This window comes from Drosophila melanogaster, chromosome 3L (genome assembly GCF_000001215.4).
Source record: "Drosophila melanogaster chromosome 3L".
Taxonomy (NCBI): domain Eukaryota; kingdom Metazoa; phylum Arthropoda; class Insecta; order Diptera; family Drosophilidae; genus Drosophila; species Drosophila melanogaster.
The window spans coordinates 5,227,163-5,239,274 of record NT_037436.4 but is presented as its reverse complement, the minus strand read 5'-3'; the positions used below and the strand labels follow the sequence as shown (position 1 = coordinate 5,239,274).

General features: G+C 41.4%; 2 protein-coding genes across 5 annotated transcripts in view; one reads left to right on the top strand and one right to left on the bottom strand.

Moving 5' to 3' along the window:
* shep (alan shepard) overlaps positions 1-12,112 on the top strand; it is a 122,124-nt gene that overhangs the window by 38,670 nt on the left and 71,342 nt on the right. The window lies entirely within an intron of this gene.
* Positions 2,644-4,792, bottom strand: CG4669 (uncharacterized protein). The gene is made up of 2 exons (NM_139699.4): positions 4,554-4,792; positions 2,644-4,505 (listed from the first exon to the last, which is right to left on the bottom strand). Exons 1-2 carry the CDS (start codon positions 4,646-4,648, stop codon positions 2,765-2,767), a joined length of 1,836 nt encoding a protein of 611 aa, NP_647956.2. The 5' UTR covers positions 4,649-4,792; the 3' UTR covers positions 2,644-2,764.

Genomic DNA, 12,112 nt, shown 5'->3' with positions numbered 1-12,112 from the left:
TGATTCGACTTTAATTTCAACCAAACTAGAATTTATTGCATAAAAATGCAATATATTTAAAACGCATTTCTGCCTCAGGCAACATTGCTGCCTAATGGAGCATGAGGCTATGGTTTTCACTTGTTCAAATCGATATATTTAAATGTGTTAAATGGGTTTTATTTTGATTGCTTTAATGCACTTAGAGATAGTATTGTGCTCTTCTTCATGTCATATAACTATTTAAATTTCATAAATAATTCCAAGATACTTCTATAATATTTTATTGCTAAATTTCCTAAAATCAAAACTATATTTATTTTCGAATGCCCTTCGGTTAGGGTAAAAGGGTTTCCAAGTTTTTGGCCTAAAACTTTTCCCGTTGCACATTGATTCGGTTGCAAAATCGCAAAGTTTGTGGTTCTGTTGCCGTTGGTTGCTGTCAAAGTTGTTGCATTTGCAGTGGGAATTATTTGCATGTATCCATGGTTTACACATAGTTACTGTCGTTGTCAGTTAATGTAAATGTGTTTGTGGTCCTGGTTTGGTGTTGAACTAAAAATGTAAAATTTGTCCAGTTTTTTTTTAAAGATACATAAAAAAAAGTTGCGAATAATGAACATTTAAATATTGATTTTGGGATTATCCTTAATTTTCTTGGCTCTTTAATAAGTGAAGACTCTATTTAACTCAAATCGCATTTTTACGGCAACATTGCGTATACGTTATATTTAGTTAGAATTTTGGTTCGCCAGCTTACAAGTGCAGTTTATCTACAGGATTGTATTGAGTCCCCACTATCGAGGCACATAAGTTGCCCAATCAATTAAACAGTAGTTCTCAAATGTGTGCCTTAATGACGTGTGCTTTGACTTTGTGGCAGCCGAAATGGGGGAAATCCGAAGTGGGGGTATCACTTAACAGCTAAAGGTAGTGGAGTGGGTGGTGTTAGGACCGAGGTTTATTTACATGGCCAGGTTTCTTGGGACCTGCCACGTCAAAAATTGCACAAATTACCTGTGATGGTTCGATGGATATAGTATGTGCCTGCTCTAGTTACACAACGCCCCTGATTTCCCCACCCACTTCGCTGCACCGTCTGACAATTAATCACTTTGTCATAGGTGCCGTCTACCATCGATTTGCCGGAAAACACACACGGGCCTTCAATCATTAATTTATCATGTGCACTTAGCAGGAAAATTGCGACAAGCCCCCACACAATTTTCCCACAACTGTCCTGTGTGTGTGTCCAGTGCCATACTTTTTTTTCCGCTTTTCTTTCGAGGTTTCAGAGCTTTGTTTTGCATAGTTTGTCGTTCGGCTGTCGTTGACATATGACGCCATGTGGGCGGCGTGGGCGTGGCAGTCGCAGTAGTTTAATTACCACAGTTGAGAAGGGGGCGTGGCACACGTGAAACTACAAATTAATTGCACCAACAGTTTTCCAGCAGTGGAACGATATTTACACGCAAAATTAAAAATTAATGCAATCAGCAAACAGCGCAAAAAAAAAACTCAAACAACCCCATAAAGGATGTGGCACAAAAAGTGTGTTTTTATGCACTTTAATTGTTCAGTTGATGAAATTTTAATTGTATTTGAGTGAATGCAATTTATTATAATAAATATATGAAATGTGCATAATAAAACCAGAGCTAACTTTAAATTCTCTTCTCTTTTTTTTGTCGTTGCAGGTAAGCCGAATACTTTATTAATTAATAATGAAAAAGGGTTAAAGGGTAAAAGCAGCATTTTAAGCCAGCTGAAAAGTGGCAATGGTCAACTTGAAAACCATTCCACATTCCGCCCGTTGTCTCTATTATCTCTCAACGACAGGCGAGACCACAATTTCAGTTTCGTGTCCTTTTCTTCTTCGTCCTGCCGCCGGATGTCGAAAAATGCAATTTTTAAATTTCCATTAATTTCGCGCTGTCGACTTTTGTGAAATGTCGTCGCTGGGTAGAAGCGAGAATCCAGCTCGCGAATGCAAAATACAGACAGAAATGTCTACGGGTGCAACAACAACAATGTAGCTGTTGTCAGCCATGCAAATAAGCACAGGTGAGATGGGAAGAAGAAGAAGAAGCGATCTGGTGGCACAGGTAACCTGCTGTCTAAGTGACTGATGCCCCAGAGTGTGTTCTGTTCTACGTTTTTTTTTTATTCCTACGGAATCCTCGGGTAAATGGGAAAATGGTAAGGCTCCTCAGCAGGCCGCCGCTGGCATCACAATTTTTTTTGCCCCTCACTTCACCTGCTCTGTTTTTAATGACACATACGGACCACGCCCAGTCTCACCGCCCATCGCTTGTCGAGTGGTGGCAATAACATAGAGATGACAAACGCTTTAAGGAGCCACGCGTCCTGTGACTATTTTAGCCAGATATCCTCCTGTTGTCATTGTGTCGCTGAACAAGCGACTTTACACCGACAACGTGACATTTAATTCAAAATGTTTTACGCGCGCCCTCGCAACATCTCGTTTTTCTGTTTTTTCAAACACATTGTCCTCTTGTCGCGCTTGTTAGAAAGTCCTGAGGAAAGCATAACATGTCGAGCCGAAGTTGGATGTAGAAAAACAGTAAGTGACAAATTGATGCTACTGAGATGGGACTTGCAGAATAATATATATCACAGAAATGAATAAACAACTTATAATTTATGTACTTAAAATTTTTTCATTCATTGTCCAAATTGTAAATCCTATAAACAATTTCATATATGGAGGCGTTAAAAATCTACAATAATTCGTTCAATAAAGAAAATATCCATTAGCCGCAGATTAATCTTCATCGTCTTCCTCTCCCTCGCCTCCTTCGACAGCACCACCGCCACCACCTTCCTCCTCCTCGACCATCTCCTCCGAGGAACTGATCTCCACAATGGGTTCGATCTCGGAGACGAGATCCTCCTCGAAATCGCTGATCTCACCCAGCTCTTGCAAGCACTTGTCGTAGTTCTCATCGAAACGGATATTCTCATTGAGCGATCTTACCTCCACATCCTCATCCGGAGGTAGTAGGGCAGGAGCTGTGCCCGGCGGACATTCTGTAATATTTCTAATCCGGAGCGTATGTATATGGAATACAGCGGATCGATTCGATTCCAATAGGATCTGATGGAAAACACTCAACAGACGATCCATATTACCGAACATGCGAACCGTGGCACTTTTCGGATCCTCGCCCTCCTCCAAAATGCGACCCACTATATTGTGGCGATACGGATCCATTAGGTAGATAAAATCCGACTTCTTCCACAGCGAATACATCTGATTGTTGATCTGGAAGATTATATAATCGTTTTGATCGAGAGCCTTCTCCAACATAAGATGGAAATCGTTGAACTTGTACATCGGCACACACTTCCACCAGCCCTCGTAGGCATTTGGAGTTAGCATAATCTCGGCCACAAACTGACCCAAGCGAATCTGTCGTGGAAAATCATCGAGATCCATCGGTTTACTGGGATCCATACAGGGTTCCCAGCAATTTTTGCACATATTAACGCCATAGCACATGACCTTATCGTACATTTTCTGGTCCCAAGTGGCTGGATGATCGATCTTCGATGCCAATGCAGTTGCCACGGCCACAGGTAGAGCACTACGATTCCTTAGCGCATCCTTCGAGTTTAGGGTGAGATGAAGATTTGACTTGACATACGCATAATCGGAGGCAATCACATCGAACTGGCTCATTCGCATGCCATGTTCTCGCTCCCAACTTTGACCAGTACTTCCAGGGGTGGCCAAACGAACAACGAGGATTTCTCTAATTGAAAACTTAGCGTTCTTATCAAGATAGCTCTCCTTTTTAATCAACCAAACAACATTATCGAAGGACTTGAGGCCTAACAATAGGGGATACCCCTCTTCATTGTTCGGTTTCATCGTGTTTTTGTCCCTGCCATTCAAATCGAGTACCATCCAAACACCCTTCTCTTTCCAAATCAGCAGATACCAATTGGGTGTGAAGAACACACCGTATTTGGCCTTTTTGAAGAAGGCTCTTAAGATTCTGCGTAGATTGCGTATGACGTTTTCGTAGCCATAGACCTCAAAGGGCGCCTCCAACTCCATGGCAAACTCGATATCGTTGATCTTAAAGTGGCGCGTCACCTTTTGCTCATTTTCATCGTAGATATCCGGCGAGTCTGATGCATTCGGAGGGTCCATGTTCTCGGAATCGTTAAACAAAACCTGACCCTCGTTCACCACCATATCGATCGTATCCGGTTTCCATTCATCGCGCCGCGTGTAATAGGAATGAGCAAATGCCTTAAGATTTGAAGCAAACCGGACGCTCTCCTGATTCGGAATGCCCGACTTTACAACAGTCGTACCAGACACTACGCCTATGGGATAGCCCAACGATCGGTCGATATCATTGCGACGCATTCGTGTACAACCCTTAGGATCAAAGGGTCGAATATAGGGCTCATCGTGACCGCCAAAGATCAGGCAATTCTTGAAGGAGCAAGGATTGTAGGGCTCCGGCCACAGTTTATCCAGTCGCACCAGACTTTAAAGGGATTATAGAAATGAAAAATATGAATTAAATTCAACTTACGGTGCATCGCAGGGCGGACCAGGTGGCGGACATGGTGGACAGGCGGGCTGACATCTTGAAGGACAGCAGGCTCCTCCTCTCATACGGTTGGCCATTTTACGAAGATTTTGAAATAGCAAAAACTTTTGTTGTACTACAAATAATTTAACAATTTTCAATCGAGTGTTTCCGATCGTTGGCAGTTACTGAGGAAGAGGAAATCCGAAACCCTTGACAAGCTGCTGAAAGGTGGATCCGGTTGACTTGATTATAACATTTAAGTTTAACTTAAACATTATAGACAAATTTCTACAACCTGTACTTCTTGAACATATACAATCATATGTATTCTCTATTAATCTCTTAACAAACCAGCCATTAGGCGCTCCTTTAATCAATTGACTAACCTGCAGAAAGATTTGATCTGTTCTCAGAGCACAGACAAAATCCACATCGGTTAAAACCTCTCGACTTTCATTACACAAATTGCGTTTGCAGTTTGCTGGATGGACGAGGCGGCTCTCCCACATGGGATAGCAAACTTATGATAATTTTTATTGTGCACACGCCAAGTCAGCAGTAGAAATCAGTTGAGGGCCATTTTTGCTTTTGGCTTTTACGAGGCCGGCAGTTAATTCCTTATCCGGCCAACGGAAGAGACAGTTAACAGGCAACACGGCTAAATGTAATTGGAAAGCTCATCAAGTGCTGTCGTTCGTTGGCTTGCCACTTGAGTGGGCTCGAAAAAGTATGCAAAGAATTTGTGTTGGTTTGGTTTATTTTTCGTTGCTATTTTTGCGGTTTGTCCGTGCGGTTTATTGAAAAGCAACACGGCGTATATGTAACTTAGCAGTGTAGGTATCAGCATCATCAACTGGGGAACCAACTCGTCGACGAAGGAGTCACTCTGCTTAGCTAAGCTGCTTTGATGGCATTTACGAGCGAGTCCTTTATTGTCCTTTTGTTTTTGCTCCCTGTGTGGTATCCACGTAATTGGCTTACCAAACGAGAGGTTTTTGGGGTAAAAGTATATAGAAGACAGAGTCCGGAGTACAGTGCTATTAACAATCTCGTTGTGTGCAACGTTTTTATTTCGTGTCATCCAATCAGCAAGGATTCCATTTCATCCCATATTACTCCCCCTTTGGAGAACATGTAAGATTGATTCCCCGAGCAGCCATCAAAGGGGATTCCTTTCTTCGTTTTATTTTGCCATCGTTTCCCCTCTGAGATTTTTCATTTTTCGAGTAGTGGTGTTGCCGCGTGGACGGACTTCCTCCTTTCGATATCTACTCGGAGTGCAATAAATTTAGCTCGAATCGTAAATTTTAAACACTTCATTAAACAAACGAAAAGGAAGCGAAATCGCTTAACGATTATCGCCCGGCTCTCACCCACTCAATGAGCTGCCGTTGCCCATTACTGCCTATGAATGCACTGGAAGAAAAATATCTGTGGTTCATAATATATTTTTATAATAATTAAGGTAGATTCTGTAGCTACAGATGAATCAGATTTTATTAGATAATGAACGCTTTACTCAAATGAGGCAATTTAAAAGTGAAATTTATAATAATAATTTATTTCCGTGCACTGCACAACTGGTCTTAAACATTTTCTTTCCATTTTCGACGCTGCATCGAATTCCCCGTGGGGAAATTCTTGTCAATGCAGCCGAAGTGAACGAGAAAAACTTCAACTCCTCCTGTCCTGTGTGGACCCGCCACCATGATGACCAGTGGGGATCGGAGCCCAACCTCACCTATTTGCCCATTTTCTAAGCGCTCCGGCTGTCGTCTGGTTCAGTGCTCAATAATGATTTCCATTGCGAATTATTTGCATTTCCCCAAACTCATTATGTTTGCATTGTGCAAAAATTCGTTTCGACTTTTGCCATGGCCATCCACCTGAATCTGCTTTCCGTCGTTTTCCACCTTTTCCTCCGCCTCTTGATCCACATTTGCGACCGCCTTTCATCCCGGAAAAATGCTTTGTTAGTCCTGGCGGTTTTCGGTGGTTGCCAGAATTCTTGGAGTTTTGAATGGTTGGTTTTTGCTAATGGAATTTCACTTCCGTTGATTGAGTTATATTTCACAATTACCTTAAACTGGAGTGCTAGAAACTACTGTGCTAGCTTTTTTTTTAAATATGTTTACTACTGTTTATATGCCTTAAATTCCCTTTTTATTAAATTGAAAAAATATTGTCCCGTTTTAAATTAACTTTCTATAATAAATAAAATCATGGTGGAAGTAAGAAACGTGGACAAGCATAAAATGGGTTGAAAAATGATATTTCCGATGAGGAACGCCCATCATACTTGTTTAACCCACGCGCCATCTCGACCATTTCATTTCATTTCGTTTCGTTTCGTTTATTACACGTCAAGCGTCAATGAATGTCAGTTTGACAGTTCATAAGACAAATACGACAATGGCAGCGATGGCAGCGGAAATGGTGGGATAGTTTTGAGGGTTTTTCAGCCGTAGAATATACAGGTGGGCAAGGACAGGTGCGACAGGATATACCGCTGCGGACATTAATGTGTCAGCGTGTGCAGCTTCTTGTGGCATATGAGGGACGTGCTCAGGCGTCAAGACAGGACTCTTTTTCCAACAAGAAACGTCCTAGACTAGCCCATTTACCCACTGCATCCCTGAATAATGTGTGTGAATGTAGTCGGAGTAAGACGGAGCCCGCAGTCTTTGGCCATTCCCGACGAACGTGTAAGTGTAAGTGGCCCCCGGCAAAAGGGAAGGATATATAGATGTGTGTGGATGCGACAGGAGCAGGATGTGCCAGGATGTGCGAGATGCTGCAGCTGTCGTCGGAACATGACAACTTATTGGCATTTGGCTGCCTGCTACCCTGACATTTTGCTTCTACATTTAAGGCCTTAAACAGTTTCTAGCTGCAAATTGAAAATCAGATAAAAATGGTTAGCTGCGAAGCAGAGATGGCTATCAATTTAATAGATTGAAACGCACTTAAAAAAAAGGTCACGAAATGTGTTGATAAGAGCACATTTCCCAGCCCAAGGATCTCTATGGTATCTTTATGAAATATTTATATTTTTCCCTGTGTACATTTATGCTTCTAAGGACTTGCCTTCTTACAATTCTATCGCCTCTGGTCTAGCTGGGTTCCCTTATTGACATTTCCCCTCCCTTGTTGACAGCCTAGAACGAACTTTTCAATGCATTGTCATAAATCATTTTGCGGCAAAAACAAGTTGAACGCCACGCCCACACATCTGACTGCCACATGCCGTGGACATACCATTGTGTGTGCCAGGAAAATGACCGTGGGTGGAATGGTGTTGGGGAAAAAACAGCAGGGCGGCAGAATTCGAGGCAGTCCGAGTGAGAGAGAGAAATGTCAAAGTTGAGTCGGTCGAACTCTATGTGAAGTGGTGGGCATGGCTTGAATTCCCTTCCTGTTGGAATGCCACCTCCACCAGCTGCCTCGGCTTGGCATATGTCGAGTTCCTCGGCCATACATGTTCTTAAGTACAGGAGAATTCTATGGTTTTTTTTTTCTGTGCTGCTTCTGGTTGCATTATTATCATCGTCATCTGGCCGATTTAAGTGGCGAAAACTGCTTGAACGAATGCCTGGGGTGACACTCAATATTGCGTATACGCCGCATTGTTCAGCATTGTCTGCTGCTTAAAATGCCTATTTAATATATGATTCGTTAGTTTTAGACCTGATTTTATGACACACTTTACAAAGCTGATGCCTCTTACATTGTTAGTTCCTCGAAGGTTGTATGCTTTTCAGCCGTCTATGTGCTAGAAGCAGCTGTTGCCAAATGGATTTCAGCTCCTTTCTTTTTCACAGATTGAAATTGTTTTTGGCAACATGAGATTTTGATGCTTCTAGAAACCTGACATCAACAGCTGTTGTCATATATTTGTAACTTGATCACGGTACAACCGTTTTAATATTACATATGGGACGTAAAGTGTGTAATGGTTTCGTTGTTAAATTTGGAAAAAGTCATTTTTATAATATATTTGTGAAATAGGAAGAGTGCATAAAAATATAAAAGCCCCAATTTTCTAGTTGCTTTACTTAAAAGGATTCTCTAATCTCACTACCTCTTATACACTCCCGTTTAATTACAAATTATTTGTTTGTCCTGGGAATTTGTTCTTTTCTTATATCCACATTTCCCTTCGCTTTCTGATTAGTTCAACCTGATATCCGAAATTTTTTTTTACCTCGTTCTTGGGTCTCATTAAGCAGCCATTTCTCAAATTCTCTCTTACAGTGCAGCACAAAATGGCTGCCACTTGCTTTTAGCTGCTGCTCGATGTCCTGATTACTGGCAACTGCTTCCGTTTTTAATATTTATAATCCAGTGTAATTAAGACGAGAGCGCCAAAGAGTCGCGTACCAAAACGAAACGACGAGAAAAATGTAGCATTAATTACCAGGAAAGCTTTTTATGGCAAGGACCCAGCAGGACCAGCGGCGAAAGAAAGTATATATACTTCGTACATATAAAAAAAGGAAAATGCATGAATATAAATGCGTATCACTTGAGAAATGTATAATTAGTGGCAGTTAATAACTTTTTCGCGAGTTCTCACGCACCGAAAGAGGTTGGAACCACCGCACGCACTAATTAAATATAAAGTGGTTAGTGGGGTTGGGTTGGAGAAACAAAAAAAAATTAGGGGTTGGTGGATCGGCGAACCGTGCCATAAATTATAAAAGCCAAAAAGTATTTTTAGTTGACCTCAAGATGGTTGGCATGGGGGGGGGGGTATTAAAAACCGCAAAAGCAAGTTGACAAAGAACAGAGTACGCTGAAAAATGCGTCTCGGATTGAGATAAGTTTCATCCCGAAAACACCACAGCCACTCCACGTGCAAAAAGTCCTTTGCCCGTTATTCTTGGCCTAATTTGTGGCTTTCCTTTTTGCCCTTTTTGGTCTAAATTAGCTTCATTATTGTAATTAACTTTGTTTGCGCAGCATTCGCTGTCGTCGTCTCTGGGCTTTTGTTAAATTTGGCAAATTAGTTGTGTGCCGTTTTTTGTGGAAAGGGGGGATTGATTGTTTGTTGTCGGGATAATTGAAACCTTAAACAAATAGCATTCTATTGAGCTTTGCAATTGACTTTGATTTGATTAGATTTATCTTGACGTTTTGCCTCAACGATGTTTCCTTTCTATTTTTATCTAAAATCGTACTCATTGCAATGAAATTGGGAATTGGTTTTTCTTCAATTAAATAGATTTTTCACTCCGATCACATTTCCTTCCCCAACACATTTAACATTCGAAACATATGTAACGTTTATTCTTGGACTGAAACCCAAATCAAAATTCAATTCGTTTTGTACTTGTGTGAGTGAGTTGTTTGTATGTGTGTATGTGTATGGATGGGGGGGTTGGGCCTCTGTTTCCGTTTCCGTTTTGAGGCTGCCACGTGGCTGTCATGTTAAAAGCCTAAATAATTGCCAACATTTTATTTATTTATTTTGCTCTTTTATTATTCTTCGGTTACAAAAAAAGTTACGGGTCTGGGATATGTTCTTATTTTTATTCCTGCGTCTGCCTTCCATAAACATTTTAATACCATGACAAAATTGTATTAAAAGATGCAAGGCGGATTTATAAATAGCAGTTAAATGATGATGATAAAAAAAAGAAAGTGAAGTGCAATAAACTTGGCAAATATAAAAAACCATTATAAAATAGAACACTAGGCAGGTAAGTAATTTGAACAATCAAAACCCGTGTTAAGAAAATTTTACTTCGTGGCGTCTATGTATACATTTGATGATGAAGTTTTTCCGCGTACCAGCTCTGTATACATATGCACGTATGAATATTGTTCGATTGTCATTCAATTGCTCAGATTTCGCTGGCCTTCAGTTGGAGTTTTCTATTTCATTTGGTTTCAAAGAACTTTAGTTCTATATAGTCTGAACTCCTTGGGCTTTGTCAGTGTCTGATTTGAGTTCGAAGACTAGACATCGCGAGAGTGTTTGACAAATAGATAATAAATATAGAAATCTATATATATACATGGATCCACCGATGCCACATACATCTGCCACCCGCTTTAACTTCAGCGACATTCATGAGCGACTGCAACGTTTGTCATTGCTGCGATATCATTTCAATTTGCATGGCATGACGACCGATTTGCAGGAGGATGCTCTTGAGTTGGCCAATGGGAGTTTCGGTGCCATGGCAGTTGCAGCCAACAATCAGCATCAGAATCACCAGCAACAGCAAAGGCATCAGCCCTGCAATCACAATCAATTTGCACAGGCACATGACCATCAACATCACGGCAGCATTTCAACGGGGAATCACACAAACTCCTATCGTTACCATGGTCAGGACCTGGTTGCCTCGATTCGCGGACATTATGTGAGTTATTTGCTAATTGCCGTGGCCCAAATGAAAAACAAAATGCGGTGGAAAAATCATGGAAAAGTTCGCTCTTGACGATGGCGTGGCAGCAACATGTCAAACGCCGGCAACATGACAGTTCAGCCAACAGCAACAAAAGCTGATGAAACCCCAGTGTTTTTAGAGTGCGAAAAAGCGAGAGGCACTGACTTTGGTTTATATTTTCAAATGAGTGCTAAACACTTAGCTGACTTTGACAGCCGCATTTTGACTGAAGCGATTTAATTGGGGCGTACACAAGAGATTTTACTTTTAAAGCCAGTTTAAAGCTAGTAAAGATACCTTTTTTTAATTTTGAATCTTTAAAAGCATTGAAAATTGTATACTTTCGATCTCTAAGCCTTATCAACATTTTCCCACCAAGTTTGCCCATTCATTTATTTCGATCTCAAGCCGTTGGAAATTTCCCCCGAGTTCTTTGTGGAAAAATGTTCATGGCTATTGACAAACAAGCGACATTGTGCGGCTTTGATTGTCATCCTGGCTGGCTAGGATGCGCCAATACACGTTGCCACAGCTCAACTGCAACACGGCTGCCACTCTTAACCCCTCTCAGCACTCCGTTAACCCCTCGCTGGGCCTTGAGCCTCCTTTAACCCGGTTCGGCCCGCCTGTCTGTGGCTTTTTCCGTCTTCGTGCGCTTTGGACGTGTTGGGACACCACTTAATTTCCGGCAATGCGAGTCACGTATGCTCCATCCTGCCTTTATGTGCAATGACATTTTCATTTTGTTCACACTCACCAATACCAAGATGCACACACACACACACACACAGGCACACACGCTCGCAGCCACACACAGATACTGTGTGCAGACATGTTGCAAAATGGCAAACACTTTTTGGCCTTGCGAGAAAAGTTTTTGTCAACTCATTTTGTTGCAATTTGCACAAACTCCAAAACAAAAAACAGAGGAAGACGACTACGACGACGATGGGAAACTCGATTATTTTTAATTAAAACAACATTGAGGCAAAGGAAAAGCCTGAAGAAAAGCTGAAAATTCTGAGCCAAAGAGTTGCACGATTCAATTGCAGACTTTTCTGTGGTCAAGTAGCGAGTTTAGGGCTTTTCCTTTGCCATTTTCCTTTAATTACACGCTAACGACGAAACGCCGAGTGCCAAACTTGAATAGATGAAAACAGA

Excerpts from the sequence above, each read along its gene's own strand:
- CG4669 (NM_139699.4), bottom strand. The coding sequence starts at position 4,648 with ATGGCCAACCGTATGAGAGGAGGAGCCTGCTGTCCTTCAAGATGTCAG. Across the intron at positions 4,506-4,553 it reads GGTCCGCCCTGCGATGCACC|TCTGGTGCGACTGGATAAAC; the intron begins GTAAGTTGAATT and ends ATCCCTTTAAAG.